Consider the following 15519-nt stretch of genomic DNA (forward strand, 5'->3'; position numbering starts at 1 on the left):
TATTGTCTTAAAATTTAATTAACCATGAACGTCTTCACTAACATTTATTGGCAATCCATCCAGTAGTTTTCAGGATACATGTAGTGATATAGTATGTGGGGATCACGATTTGTGTTTTACACTTTAGTGTAAAAATGTGTTGGAAAACACTTAAAGTACAGTATAATCTGACACATCTCACATATTAGAATATCATGAAAATTCTTTTTAATGGTAATTTATTTTAATAGTGCGGGTTGCTACTAAAACTTGCTGCATCAGTGAATGAAGGGATTCATTTTTGTCACTGCTGAAGTTTTGAGTGGACTTAGAGCACCTTGGATTTTTAGTTTTTCCAGACTTTAGGATCTTAATTTTCAAATAAAATGCAAATTTTACTTTTAGCTGAAAACTTTGGACCACTGAGCAACTTTTTAGCTCAGGTAAGTTCCTTTGATTCCGATGTGATTTGATATTAGGATTGAGAAAGCTGTAGTATCTTTCCAGAAGACACCTGCATGTAGTGGCTCTTGATGCGATTCCAGCCTCAGTCCAACACTTGAAGTTTTTTCACCGTTTTCCCTACTTTTTCCCTTACAATACACTTTCTATCAATAGGCTTTACTACAAAACTCTGTGAACCTCCAGTTTTTACAGGAATGACATCCTGGCTTATCCCTTTTGTAGAGAGTATCAATGATTATCAGATCATGACTGTCAAGTCAGCAGTTTTTCCCATGATTATTGTTGGGTGTACTAATTCTAAAGGGTGTTCTCATTTTCTGAGATACATCTGTGTTTTTGTTAAGGCATTGAGAACTTCAGAATCCCTTCATCTCTTTAATACCACATTGATTCGCTAGATTGCACAGCGATGACATAAACGAGTAGGAAGTTTCATTCATAATATTCAACATGTAAAATCTTGTCAGAATTTTTGATGTAAGACCTCTCATGTGCCCAACATCACTGCCCTTTCCAGTGACTGATAACTCAGCTGGGAACTGTTTCACCTGCAGGCAAAACGGATTGGTTCAATAGAGGGCATTCACGCGTGACATTTAAATCTCTATCTATTGAATGGTTCCAAGTGCACCTCTATCTATCCGAATGCAAAACATAATCCATGTTTGCTGCCGTACATCAAGCTTCCATGAAGTTTCTCAGGCTTGAAAACGGAATTCATATCCTGCGTTAGGTCGACCAATTAAAAGGCCACTGATGGATTTATTTCGATGACATTATTTCCGGAATGTCATACATGACCCGCGGTCCCGAAGAAGTCCTTTTGCTATCCTTACAGTCTTTTCTTCTCTTCCAGTCCTGTTCCATCCGACTGCCACTTATGTTATCAAGCAACATTCTGCTTCACCTCTGCTCATGCCTTTTTAAAATTTCAGTCCTGGATGCTTATTTTTAGCTCACGAGGAAGGCCCCAAAGTAGTTTGCCCGACCGTCCATCTCTATGACACTAGCATTGCTAACAGTAATGAAGAGGCGATCTGCAGGCTGTAGAAAGGCAGTGCCAGCCTGATGCAGAGAGAAGAGGCCAGGCTCCTGACCCCGGGGCCAGCAGACACTCCTAATCGATTTCATCAGTAAGATAGGTGCCGTGTAGGAACTCATCTGTGGGCAACACCAAAAAGAAAGAAAACATGAATAAAGCATGGCATTATATATCAGCACATATCACTGATTTGTAAGCGTTCTACCTTTCGGTTTAAATTTACAGGCTATACTGACTTAGTTTCATTTTATCCTGATTGACACTGAGGTTATTTAAACCAACTCAAGCTCAAAGGAAATCCTGTAAGGATATATGCATCTCAAACAAGAGCAAATAAAGTAACTTAACACTTGAAGGCTGTGAGCTTTAAATGTTCTTTAATGTATTTGAAAGAAAAAGGAAGTGTGTACTTTTAAGAAGCCTTAAAGGACACAACACTACTTAAACGGAGGGACAGAGATATAGATATTGGAAGAAAACTAAGTAATATGGTTAATGATTTCTTGGATTAAAAGGTTTAGCTGCCTTTTTAATTCCATCTCTCACTTGAACATCATGAAACCATATTTATTCGCTAAAACACTAATAGTATAATTTCTAATTATAGCTATAGCTAACCATCACCAGTTATCCTTTAATAAGTAAAAAAGCTTTGACCTTCTTGTAGATATACTGGACAAGCTGAGCTCCTTGCTCCTCTCTTGTTTCCCCGTCCATCTCCCCCATGGACGGGAGTTTGAAGTAGGTCTGGGCGTAGATGTAATAGAGGCCTGCTCTGGGTACCAGCAGCTCTCCTCCTCTCAGCTCTATGTTCTGCAAGAAGGACAGGCCTCTCTGGCCTTCCCACACTCTGATGCGCTCTCCCAGGTACCCCTTGCTGCTCTGTAAACCTGGAACAGCTACACGCACATACAGAAAGTAAGACATAGTATATATGCATAGAAAAAGCACTGAAATACAAAAACACTTAAAGCTTCAAGACTGAGTTTTATTAAACACTGTTAAAACAGTAACTGCTAACCAAATTATAAACAAATGTTCATGACATGTACAGTGGGTAAGTAATGTTCACAGATGTGCCCACAGACCAGCAGCTATCCACAACTGCTTCTCTAATAGATTAAAATAATGTTCAGCCATGTATTGGTGCTGCATACTGTGGAACAATTATTTTTCCTCTAACATGGTGCCTAATCTAGAACTACTAAACCACTATTCAATAAATTAGACTGTCAAATAAGTCGTGCATCAGTCAGACACCTGCACCACATTTGAGTGGCTCCCTCTAGTGGTAGCATGGAAAAAAATAAGACAAAGTAATGCATGCTCCTAGCCTGTTTCCCCGTCCTCCCCACTTATTTACTGCGGAGATGTTGTTCAGCACAGTTATTAACATAAAGACCGCACCGGTTTTAATGCACCTTGCTGACCTAACATGCAAAAGTCCCTGGGTGGGCTGCATCCGGCGTAAAAGTCCACGCCAAATCAAAAACATGCAGATCCCTCCACTGTGGTTGAAAAAAGAAGATGAGCTCGCCATTTTTAAAGTTGCTTTTTTGAAGAGTCACAATGAAGGTACAAATGTGATTCTACACATAGTACCTTTAAAGTGAATTCCTTTCGCATGCTTCAAAGCTTTCCTTTTACATGCTATTCCTCTCAGCGGGTCTGTGTACACTGGATCTATAGTCCATTGCATACAATGCTTGGAAAGTATCTACGTGGGCAATATATGAGCTTTTTTTCTTTTTCATTTCTCAGACAAAGACTAATGACTCATCTCAAAAACACCATAGGAAACTCCAGGGTATGAGAGAGCGGTTGTACAAGCCCTGACAGACATGTAGGTGTGAGGAGGTAACAAAATCTGAAAGGAGCCTCGGAAGCCTGGAAGCAAAATTCTTAACCTATGGCCTTGAAAAGGTAAAGCAGTGTGCACACGTGTTATGTGTTTCAGGTGTTTGTTATGCATTTCAGAATCAAATGTAACTGATAAAATGATCCTCACTCTCTGAATTTGGAGGCTCTGCTGATGAGACAACACCAGTCACATGTGCACCAACTTTGGGAAGAGAGACCCCTGTGAAAAATGAAACAGAATACACACACATACACACGGGACATTTTCAGTGTAAGAAGCCATGCGTGACAGTGTGATTGACATTGAATGGTATGGTTCTTACTTCTCTCTGGAGTAGGTATCTGGAATCTTTCAGCAATCTTCTGACAAAAACAAAACAAAACAGAGGAATAATAAGAGAGGAGGAAGTGAAAGAGATTACCAGTTATGTAAAATACAAACATACAGAATCACTAAACTAACGCAATCAGAATCAGCAAGGAAGTCACCACCGTGAACCCCTCAGTACACAGTCTGCTTTAACCCAGCTGCGATGGCAGATGTCCTTTTTAAGGACTTCCAAAAGTGAACAATCAAAACAGTCAAATTAGAAGTAACCAACTCTATCAAATTTCAGCTGAACAAAGATCAATAAAAACCTTCTTTAAGTAGTAGTGGACCTGTTGCGTGACCTGCCAGCAGGGGTCGCTCTTCTTTTCTGCCGCGTCCAGGAAGTTCAGATTCGGGTTTACAAGACAGGACATGCTGCTCCTGGAAAAACTCTCCTGCATCTATGAGAGTAAAACAACAAGTAGAACAGGGTGAAACTAATCAGACACATGTGCAAATTCTTCTTACCTACCAACTGATCTGTAAATATAAAAGTTGAGGCACTGGGTATTAGGTTACATGTTCTCCCGGTGTAAGTGTCTGTGGCATAACCATCATTGATATACATGGACTGCGCACATTGGCTTCAAAATACCTGTTTTGGACGCAGCTCCATGAGGTGAACAACAGTGCTTAGAAGGCTTTTTAAAAAATTAACAGCTTTAAGTCTGCTGTAATCACCATAAGACATACTGCGTGTGTATGTGCGTGCTTGACAATTTGCTGGAAACATCATTACAACTAAAAACATAATGTCAGCAGGCTGCCCTTGCGCCACAGGTGTGTCTGAGCGGAGACGTGTGTGTGATTCCCGTGATTATGATATTTTAGAGGCGTTTTCAGCTCGTCACAATGTCTACCCGTCTCTGAAATGCGTTGCTTTAGGGTGTCACAACCCATTTCCTCCAATTGTTTAATGTTATCTCGCCCCAACTTTCTTCGCTCTCATTGTCCGGCGCTGGGTGCAGAAATTCCCGTAGGGATTATTACGGGACTTTTAGGAGTAACCTAAATAACCTTTCTAAATTTCTCTTTAAAAATAGATATTCCCAGCGCATTTATTTCTATTCCTTGTTTATTTATGAGGCAATTAAATCAAAGTGGTAAAGCAATTTTAATGTTTTTCTGACTATATCTGCGGTCCACAGGTCATTTGGAGTTCATGTTTTAATATGCAGTTCCTCTGTCCTCGATCATACTTATCTTGTTCCACAGGTATGAGCCGCATGCCTCAATGAAGATCTGTGTTCTTAGTAAGCTTAGCTTGTTCCCATGAAGCATGTCAGGACACCATGTTTGACGCCTCTCACTCACTCTCATGCGTTCCACGCAAACCAAACGCATTTCTTACCGTGTTCAGGACTTTGTTGAAGTACATAAAACTGACGGCGACCGCGATGGTCTGGAGGAGGACTGCTGCGAGTAAGATGAGCCCCAGACTCTGGACAGAAATGGACATGGCCATATCACACAACGACTGAATTCACCAAGAAAAAAAGTTAAGGATCAAGAAAGCGCTTGAGTGAGGCAGATCAAGCTCTGTTGCATTTCTTCTGTGTAGGACAGAAAGAGAGAGGGAGGGAGGAAAAGTGTGCAGGCGTCTGTAGGTGGAGCAGAAGGGAGGTATGGAGCATTACAACAGCCTCAAGATGTCACTGTTATTAGATAGAAAGGGGCAGGGAGCTGCTGCACATGCAACTTTAGGATGCCTTCAGTCAGTGTCGGAAATGTCAAAACTTGCTTCCTTTTTTCAATAAAATCTCCTTTTTGTCCCACTTCAAACATTTTTTTTTTTTGCTACTAATAAAGTCACGTACTGTTATATTATGATATAATAAAGAAGGTCACAATCACAGACAGAAAAGTATGTATATGCTTAAACCATATAAAACTATATGCAATCTTGAATTAGTTCAAAATAGAGCCTAAAAATTCTTTCTTTGCATGACTCAGAATAGCTTTACGACATTTAATCCCAGTGTCCTCAACTTCACCCATATTTCACAACTCAATAAATCTGTCACTGTGTCCAAGAAGCAACTAATCAGTGCATTTTTACAACTTAATTCCCCAAATGTGGGGATAATCGAGGACAACATGAAGGCCCTGGAAACAGTCAGCCGTAACATGTATTGTGGTTTATGTAGCCATGAAGCAATTTTGTTTTGTCTCTCTTTTATGATAGAAATAAGTTATCTTGGTGTCTAACTGTTAAACAGCTGCAGGTGAAGTCAGTTAAGGAACCTTGGTTTGCAGTTATCCTCTTGGCCTTGCTTGCGTGTTGCTTGATGAAGGAAATAAAGCGGTTATTGTTAAAACATGTGCTGTATGTCACATGTGTCGCAAGTAAGAGACTGTGCAAAGCAAATCAAAGCAGCAATAGGCTAACACTGTGAGATAGTTTTGGATAGAAGTACTGCGCAGGTAGCAGATCATCAGCATCTGAAAGTAATCTCCTTCCTGCTATTGTGTGGTGATCTGAGAGACTTCTATTTGATTAGTGCTGAATGACCTGCCATTTTTAGGGCTTCTGCGTACCCACATAGTATTTGTCACAGGGGAGTGATTTAATCGGGAGAATTTAACCTTGAGTAGTTCCCGTGCTTTCATTCCATCACCTCTAACCCTTGCTCTATTGTCAGTGTCAGGAAGTGAAAGTGGGGCTGAAGGAGTTCACAGCTCCAGGATGTGAGTGACCCTCCCAACAATCAAACGCTGAGGGAAAGCATGCAAAGCCCATTCAAAGCCGCACGCATGTAACTTTAATCTTCACACGTTTGCACATCACTGAATATTTCCCAGCAGGTTCACTAAAGCAGGCAGCACCAAAGTACATTCAAATATACTCAGAAGTTTAAATGAGGATCGCAGCAGAGATTAAAATATCAAAAATGCGGAAGGCAGAGTAAAGACTAATGTGATTCCCAGGCTTGTCAGAGAGAATGAATGGAAACGGTGAGTGATACCTGAAGACTATTTGGCCTCAGGCAAGCCAGACGACACCCTGAGAGACATACCTGTCAAAACTTCAACAGCAAACATGCATTTAAACATGCATTTTTATCAGCCTTTTTCCATTTGTCTTATTGTTATTTCTTCTCCTTACCTTGAGACATTTGGTGACCTTTGACCTGTGTCAGCTATTTTCTCATGCAGGTCTTGGCTAGCTTTAATCCTCTAGCAATTCGATGCCTAAAGGAATAGTCAGACATTGTGGGAAATATGCCCGTTTTCTTCAATGAGTGTAATCAGTAGTTTCACCTTCTTGTGATCTCTTTGTATTTCTATTCATGAAGGTAACTCTTGAGTGTAGACTTGGACAATGATACATCTACTTGCTCCAGCGTGATCCTGACTTGGTTAGACTGTGGTAAGGAGTTTTTCTTAACCAACGAAAGAATTCAGCAATAATCCACTTAAGCTGTCTTCCTGGTCTTTTAGTGTTGTTGGTGGGGACAACTAAGCAGTAGAGTTTGCACAAACCAAACAGTAATAACAACTAATCACTGTGCAATCGACTGACAATAGCTGAAATACTGTGACATTTGGCTGCTATATCTCATTAATGAGTATATTTAATTGCTTATTTGGTGTATTTATATATGTATTATATGCTATATTTATGCTTATATTAATATTCAAGGCATATGAACAAGGAACTTGCTTTATCTGATCATGTAAATGTTTGTCAGTTAATTTTCTACTTCGGAAAAGCTCAACAATTAATGATCATGTGGAAGATGTATATTTATATATACTTGTACTTACTAACCTAATTTATATAAGTTACACTTCAACTATTGTATTTTTAGTCAGTTCTTTATATGACATTTGTTGCTGTATAATTAATTAATTTGCTCATTTGGATGTAATTAATTACTGGTATATTTTATTATATACTACCCAACGGTAAAGGTTAAATCAGGGACTTTACTTGTATTTACTGTTTTGCTAATTTAAGAGATTTACTATAATGGAAAAGCATATAGCATTTATCATATATCCTTTCTTAGTAACCAAATTTAAAAGATATTTGATCGTAACCCTTACACTCATTTATAGTCATAGTGATAGTGAATTGCATGTTAATCTGTGTATCAGCTCTGTGTCTTTGTTCTTATATTTAGATGCAGTAGGTTCTTGTGAGGGGAAACACCTTTCTACGGAAGCCAGCTAAATCACTGGTGTCTCGATGCATTGTTCGACACTTTGTTTTCTGAGCAGCTGTAGTCCTCAGATGGGAATTTAGGGAGATTCCATGACTTCACTGAGAGGAACGCAGGGAGGAGAAGCCTCAGGGGAGGGACAAGACAAGTAGAGTGCAGAAGGGAGTAGATGGAGTGTCCTTTAAATCTATAAGTCTAAGCTTTGCTTCAGAGCTTTGCCCCATTTTTCTCATAACTGTCACAGTTTTATAACACCATGTATTCCTCACAGAGAGACAGATGTTTTTTCCCTCAGTATTAACTAGTAGGTTCCATTTGAGGTATTTGAAGTTCAAATCCAGATGATTTTATTCAATTAATGTTTTTGCAGTTTATGGTCAAAATTTATTCAGCAATGCCATTTTCCTTTTAAAAAAAATTGTCATCAGACAAAACAAATGAGTAACATCATGTTAAATGGGTGCTACTACAGAAGAGAAAGATAGTCTTGTAGTCCAGCAGGGGGCAGGATCACACTGATTATTAGGGCTGTAACAAATTATTTGTGTGGCCACCCAAAATATTCACTCAGTTCTCTTGAAACTAATTAAGATGCATGCATAGGCCGTCTTACTCCTTGTATTAATCGCACGTCTGGATAAATGAAGAGGCTATGTCACGAGCGGCGTCTAGTATAAAATCTTTCCCAAATCAGACACGTGGATCCAGACAAGAGATGGAGCAAGAGGCAGAGAGATTTTAAGATTTCGCTGGAGGGACAGGATTAGAGGTTAGTATGTCAGAGGAACATCTGAGGTTCAGTCTGGAGACAAAGTAAGAGAGGCAAGGCTGAGATGGTCTGGAGATATGTAGAGGAGGGATAGTGGATAAATGGGGCAAAGAATGCTGAAGATGCAGCTGCCAGGCAGGGGGAAAAAGGACATCCACGAACCTTAGTCTATCCCAGAAGCAGGGTACACCCTGGACAGATCGCCAGTCTGTGGCAGGGCGAGGCTATCTCTTAAAGTACAGAATATTATATGAGTATGTAGACTGGTTGACCATTCACATAATATTTGTGATTTCCAGCTTATAGTTTTGGCAAAAGGAAACACAATGAGTACATTTAGTCAACCTGATAATGCCCCATGTTCAACAGAGAAGTTTTTTTTAATTATATATATATATTTGTTTTGGTTTTCTGCAATAATCAGTGCAGTTCAGTCCAATGATCAGAACTTATGTAACTCAAGCTGAACATTAAGTCATCCAGAAAAACAACAAATGTGAATAATGAGACACACGGAAGGAAAATGCACCAAAATCATACTGTATTTATTGCACATCACAGGCTGATGATGTATGCTGTAGCTGTGAGCTTTAATTTAAAAAAGAAAAAAGGTTTAAAAGAAGGAGAAAATTGGAACTCGAAGCCTGCAAATGCATCTTATATACAACAATCTGGTCAGGATCGTGATGCTATCCCTGCACCTGGCATACATGCAGCTGCTTTCGGTTAACTGCTTCTGACAGGCAAACAAAATACCTTTCAGTCATTTATATAAAACCAATGAATTACTGTAAAAATACAGGAAGATGAGTGTAAAAATAAACAGTCATCAGACTAAAAGGAAATGTGCATTTTGTTAGCAATTGTCAAGAGCCAGAACATGTTAGACATTGTGTTCTTATGGTGCAAGCTGAACTCAAGAAAGGCAGTGAATACCTACTGAATACCTTGCTACTTAGATACAGCTTTGCTTTGAACTTAATACTATGCAAGCAGGCTAATATGCACGATCAGATCAGATTCATTCTTCAGATGAATACAGTGAAATGCTCAGATTTCAAATTTGGTATAAAATACAACTGAGGCTAGAATTTTGTTAGCTTTGCAGGTATCTGACCCCAAACATGTAGGATTCTACAAATTTATTTGGTTATGGTGATGATACAAAATCTAAATATAGCATTGTTATTATAAAGTATTGTGAGGGAACATGACCGTCTATACAAAATACCTTAAATATTAATATTTAAGGAGACAGTTCATTCAAAACCCAAAAAGTAAACCCCATAAAATTGCCAGACTAATTTTTATCCTTTGGGGTGCATGACAGTTTAAAAAATTCATGGCAGTCACTTTGATAGTCATTGAGCAACTGCAATATGAATAAAAGCGGCAGATCTACTGTATACCAGCCAACAGGGTAAAATACTGAGCACTGCTGAAACTGCTGACCTGACCTCAGCTGTTTTTAGTGAGAGGGGAAAAAAACACCACAATTCAAATGATTGTTTTCGACTTTGGGGCCTAACTTGTGATGCTTTTGTTTTAATAGTGGAGTATAAATTAAAAAGATCTTGTGACATTTATTACTCATGTGTTTTTTGTGTCGCTACAAAACAGCACATGCACGATTCTTCGTATTGGAAACAGGCGATGAATGAATCCATTTAAGCAAAGCTATTGGCTGTCAAAGCACTTTAATGACTTTATAAAGTATCTTTATTAGTTGGTCACAGTGTTAGCTATGCTGATGTTGCCTGCAGATTAGACTGGTTCTAAGTATCACAAAACCTTCACATGTATTGAGCGTGTGCAGGTACACAAGGGCCCTGAGCTTAGATGTCAGATTTTTAAACAAAGAGTACATTTACTAGGCCTTCAGCCAAGCCTGTGATTCACAAAGACAAGGGCTTCCAACCATTACTCACTTGCAAAAACACACATACACACTTCTACAGGTTGTTCTGCAGCCAGCTGAGGTAACCCCTGAGTGCCTTCTTCCCAACGTCAAATTCAAGTGGCCAGGATGTTAAACTGAAACATCCATGGAAGCCATCCTCATAGTGGTCGCTGGTAACAGCGACCCCTGCATCCTGTAAGCGGCGAACATACATCAGCCCATCATCCCTCAACACGTCATGCTCACATGTTAGAATATATGCACGAGGGCATTTTGCCAACACTTCTGGCCCAGCCAGCAGTGGTACCGCTCGCACATCAAGCAGGCCTGGCACCCTCTTCAGAAACCCCTCAGATCCCTTTTCCACAATAACAGGCTTGTAGTTCTTCTTGTACTTCTGAGTAAGTAGCACATTCCAGTCAAGTCTTGACCTCAGCTCTGGGGTGAGTGAAGAGTGTTGCAAAGCGCTGTGGTTGTTCACTAAAAACTCGGGCATAAGAGAGAGGTCAATGTTCAGATACTGCAGCCAGAACTGGATCATGCTGGTCCGGTAAAGGACGGGGATATATTGGTTCTGCAAATAGGAGGGTGTATTGAAATCCAAAGCCTGGAGCACTGGATAGATCAAAGCCTGGACACTGAATTTCACACTCATGCTGTCATCTACAGAAATCTGAAAAAACAAACACACAATATGAGTAATGGCTGTGTACATTGCAATGCAGACTGTGTGGTGATGTCAAATGGTTGGTTCTCTCCTTTTCCTTACAGCAAGATGAACGTGTGTTTTTCTTCTTTCTTTCAACTCTAAATTACAACCAACAACAATGTGGTGTTGGACTTTTTTTTGTCATGTTGCATATTAGAGCCAGGTAGTTCAATTCAATTCATTTTGTTTATTTATTCGCCTCAAGGCACTTTATATTGTAAGGTAGACCCTACAATAATACATACAGGAAAAAAAACAACAATCATATGACCCCCTATGACCAAGCACTTTGGCGACAGTGGGAAGGAAAAACTCCCTTTTAACAGAAAGGAATCTCCAGCTGAACCAGACTCAGAGAGGGGCGGCCATCTGCTGCGACCGGTTGCAGTGAGGGGAGAAAGACAAGACATGGTGTGGAAATAACAGCTTTGTAAAGATAGCTTTGCAATGCAACTAATTTACAGTGCTGTGAAATAGCATGTGCACACATCCTGTTTTCAACTAGTTCTGTGTGAAAAACCAATGCTCCTCCCTTGTTAAATAATTAATTAAATATCATGGATAACTTTTTATAGAAAGCTGAGTTCAATTTCACCAGCCACACTCGGCTGCCAGACCTGTTGAATCAGACGAAATTACTTTAACAGAACCTGTCTGAGGTGAAGGGTTTTGAAGCCATTTCTAATTCTTTGGTGTTCCAGCAAACCATTGTGAGATCCATTATTATATTAATGGTGAGCCTTAAAAGGAGTGGACAGCTTACCAAAATTACTCGAATAGTGTATCGACAACTCATTCAGGAGGTCACAAAATAACCAGAACAACATCCAATGCCCTGCGAGCCTCACTTGTCTCAGTTAAGGTCAGAGTTCATGATTCAACAATAACACTGAGCAAAAGGGCTGCTTTGCTGCTTCAGGACCTGGATGACTGCCATAACTGATGGAACCATGAATTCTGTTCTCTGCCAGGATCAGTTTGTGTACTGAAGCTCAAGTTCACTTAGATTTACAGCATGACAATGATCTTGAACACACCAGCAAGTTCACCTCTGAATGGCTCAAAAAATTAGGGTTTTGCATCAGCCTGGTCGACTTAAATCCAATTGAGATGCTTTGGCATGAACTTAACCAAGCTGTTCATGTTTGAAAACCATTCAAAAACAATGCTGCAAAGAAGAGTGAGACAAAATTCCTCCACAGCAACTTTTTCCCTTAATAAATTAAAATCATGATTCATAAACTGCATTTTGTATTACCTTGGGTTATTTTTGTCTAGTATTAAAAACTGTCTGATCACTTAAAACATCTAAGAATGACAAATATGGAAAAACAAAGAAATCAGGATATATGTCATGATCCAGAGCATTATACTAGCAGTCGTGGAAGGCATTTTATGAATTAAAACATTTGGCATTTGAGCTTGATATACGAATTGTCGCATGCATGCAGAAAATAGCCTCTGCCTTTACCTCCTGAGCAACTGCAGCAGCAAGGTTTCCTCCAGCGCTGTCACCTGCCACAGCCACACGATCTGGGTCAATAGAATACTTGGCAAGAACCTCTGGAGACAAGAAGTGTTTGGCAGCAGCAATACAGTCTAAATATGGCACTGGAAAGTGCACATCTGGATACAGACGATACCTACACACACAGAGGGTTCAGATGTAATTTACTAGAGGTTTAGAAAGCTTTGGAGTATATAATTAAAGGGACACTCCACTGATGTTGTGAATGGAGACTACAGTTTTGCAAGAGGAAACACACTTACTCAACAGAGACCACAACAGTATTCAGCTCATCTGACACCATTCGGTTGATAATATCATATGGCCCCTTCTCTGAGGAATTGAAAGAGTGAGAGACGGTTAGATATATGCCTATTGTGTTATTGACACTTAAGAAACTTTGCACCTAAAAAGCAAAGACAGCTATAATTATCACAAGTAATGTCTCAAAGTCTATGATTCTGTTTAAAGTTGGCATATTATTTTTATTTCTAACTAGAGAAAGCAGTTAGAGACTCACTGGTGGTGCCGAGGGCCCAGCCACCTCCGTGGAAATACATCAACCCTCTCCTCAGATGACCCTCCCCTCCAGCCGGGGGCTCGTAAACTCGCACTGGGATGCCAGCGAAAGAGATGTCACTGACCTTCACACCTGGAACGGCCCCTGCACTGGACTCAGTACTCAGAAATTCCTTTAATATCCCTTCAAAGCCAAATGTGAACTGCCTGAAAGATCTAGTGTGATGGTCAAATCCCAGCCATTGCTTCAAAGAGGCCTGAAGACAAGAGTAAACCAAACTCCAGCTCAAACCCCTTGATTGGTACTTGTTTGTTTCAGGACACACATTAAGAATTGAATACATAGATTGAAAGGAAATTAGTGGAAACAACAGAAAGTCATAGGGAATTTGGCAAAAGGCAAAAATGTAGTCATCTCTTGGCAGGATTTTGAGACACAATTTCTCACAGTCACCTTTCTCCTCCTACACTATGCATTACTGATATGTCTGCCCTTTCCCTCACTTAGAGTGTCACAACAGCAGTGCTGAAGACACTGTTGCACTGTCACATGTGCAGATATCACATTTTCACTCTAATGAAGGATAAAGTCAGTTTCTGTTATGCATCAGCACACTGTTCACTAGTGGGTTTTAAAACTATTTAACAATATCAGTCACACTTGAGCACGTTCTTGTGCATAACGTCTGCTGTAGAAACAATGAAGCAATGCAAAATTAATATTAGTGATGTTTTCTTAAACAGTGTCCTCAAACTAGATAATAATGACTGTTTTAAATCTTAAAATAACACAAAAAAACCCACAATAAATCCAGATTTTTAGTAAACTCTCGCTCTGAGGATTAGTCTCGGCCAGCGTGCTAATAATCTAGCCATCTATTGTCTGCCATTTTCAAAATGTAGAACACAGGTGAGGGTGCAAAGTTCATGATCCTCTCACAGCCCCAAAATAAAAGTCTCAATAACTTTTGAAATCACACAGTGGGATTACTAAATGAGCTCTTTCACAGACTTGGTTCATTTCAACCCTGCTGTGAAATCAGATTTCATGACACAAGCATGAAAAGTCCTCTGGATATCTGGTCATCCAGTAAAACTAAAAACTGGACTATAGATACCTTGAATCCATGACATCCGTATTTATTTCAACAGCATATCATTTTGCACTGTTACACTGAATATCAACACCAAACGTCATATTCTAGCAAAGAAAGATGGTACCTTTTTCCCCCCTCTAAATAAACACAAGGTTCAAAGTCCAAGTCTGTGTTTGACTATGTTTTGTTCAGAGCATGTTTTTAATAATGCAAGCTTTTCAAAGACACAGTGCATGCAGCCAACCTGTAATAACACATTTAATTAAAACTTTGCACATAGAAAAGTCAAGATTCTGTCTAATGCGATCCTTCTCATTCGTCTCTTTTTGATGCCTTACGTGCACCAGCTTTTCTTCCTAGTGAAAATATCTACTCTCTTACCACATGAAATGCTGTCCTTAAATAGGCATCCAGTATCATCAACTTCCACGGCTGCTGAATGGCATCAGGGAGCGGGATGTAAATATAATAAGCAAGTGCCAGCGTTAATGACACAGTAAGCAGGAGTGACAGCAGCCTCATCTCGCAGCTGTGGGATGATGTTTCTTCAGTTACTGACTGGGCGGAAGACTGAGACAGACCCCGCCGCTTCAAGCTGTCTGATTCTTAATTTGTCACTGGCGCTTGGCACCAGAATACGTGGGCAATTAAGCACTTCCGCTGGAAATCTTCAAAATAAACCTACATTTTGAAAGTGACGTTTCTTTTAAAAATAAAACGTTTTGAATAAATCTATTTTAGTCACATAACTTTGAAATTGGAAAACATGAAATAGCCGTGGTTCATCTGGTCATATGCAGGCAGGTCGTATGAAAAATAAAACAAATAAACTAAAAAAACAACAACAACAAAACAAAACAAATACATTGAGGTAAAAATACCCTAGTAAAAATAAGGCATCACAGTATTTTTATTGCGCGATTTGCATGACTGGATTAGGGCTTTTATTTTGAAAGCTGGGTGAAAACAGCAGCGAATGGGCATCTGGGAAGTGGGAGGGTTTGTTTTGAACAGCTGTATGCGTGTGTAAGTTGTATTACGTGTTTGTAACCACCGAGAGGCACAATGGAGCTGCAGTCCATTAGACATTAGATTAGTGTGGGCAGATTTTGGAATCACATTTTAAAGGATGACAA

The 15519-nt window shown here is 39.7% G+C and overlaps 2 protein-coding genes across 4 annotated transcripts; both read right to left on the reverse strand.

The window, feature by feature from the left end:
• Window positions 1–31: 31 nt before the first annotated feature.
• On the reverse strand, window positions 32–5375 carry LOC101478620 (TNF superfamily member 10). Of its 3 annotated transcripts, none has more exons than XM_004540163.3 (6): window positions 5068–5375; window positions 4007–4117; window positions 3670–3706; window positions 3495–3566; window positions 2144–2385; window positions 32–1605 (listed from the first exon to the last, which is right to left on the reverse strand). In XM_004540163.3, the coding sequence occupies exons 1-6, from the start codon at window positions 5179–5181 to the stop codon at window positions 1396–1398; spliced, it is 786 nt and encodes a 261-aa protein (XP_004540220.1). In that variant the 5' UTR covers window positions 5182–5375; the 3' UTR covers window positions 32–1395. The 3 variants fall into 3 exon arrangements, with proteins under 3 accessions (XP_004540220.1, XP_004540219.1, XP_004540218.1); XM_004540162.3 differs by having other exon boundaries at window positions 3986–4117; XM_004540161.3 differs by having other exon boundaries at window positions 3670–3709; window positions 3986–4117; window positions 5068–5373.
• Window positions 5376–9175: 3800 nt separating this feature from the next.
• nceh1a (neutral cholesterol ester hydrolase 1a) lies at window positions 9176–15007 on the reverse strand. Its single transcript, XM_004540164.6, has 5 exons — window positions 14765–15007; window positions 13288–13543; window positions 13031–13100; window positions 12732–12903; window positions 9176–11224 (listed from the first exon to the last, which is right to left on the reverse strand). The coding sequence occupies exons 1-5, from the start codon at window positions 14903–14905 to the stop codon at window positions 10604–10606; spliced, it is 1260 nt and encodes a 419-aa protein (XP_004540221.3). The 5' UTR covers window positions 14906–15007; the 3' UTR covers window positions 9176–10603.
• Between the last annotated feature and the right edge of the window lie 512 nt (window positions 15008–15519).

The sequence above is a fragment of the Maylandia zebra genome, linkage group LG19 (genome assembly GCF_041146795.1).
Source record: "Maylandia zebra isolate NMK-2024a linkage group LG19, Mzebra_GT3a, whole genome shotgun sequence".
NCBI lineage: Eukaryota > Metazoa > Chordata > Actinopteri > Cichliformes > Cichlidae > Maylandia > Maylandia zebra.

Coding starts and splice junctions, on each gene's coding strand:
- LOC101478620 (XM_004540161.3), bottom strand. CDS start 5,181: ATGGCCATGTCCATTTCTGTCCAGAGTCTGGGGCTCATCTTACTCGCA. Junction 4,118..5,067: donor TCAACAAAGTCCTGAACACG/GTAAGAAATGCG, acceptor TTACTCTCATAG/ATGCAGGAGAGTTTTTCCAG. Junction 3,710..3,985: donor TCCACTACTACTTAAAGAAG/GTTTTTATTGAT, acceptor TGTTTTTGTCAG/AAGATTGCTGAAAGATTCCA.
- nceh1a (XM_004540164.6), bottom strand. CDS start 14,905: ATGAGGCTGCTGTCACTCCTGCTTACTGTGTCATTAACGCTGGCACTT. Junction 13,544..14,764: donor TAAGGACAGCATTTCATGTG/GTAAGAGAGTAG, acceptor TCTTGTCTTCAG/GCCTCTTTGAAGCAATGGCT. Junction 12,904..13,030: donor ACTGTTGTGGTCTCTGTTGA/GTAAGTGTGTTT, acceptor CTGTGTGTGTAG/GTATCGTCTGTATCCAGATG.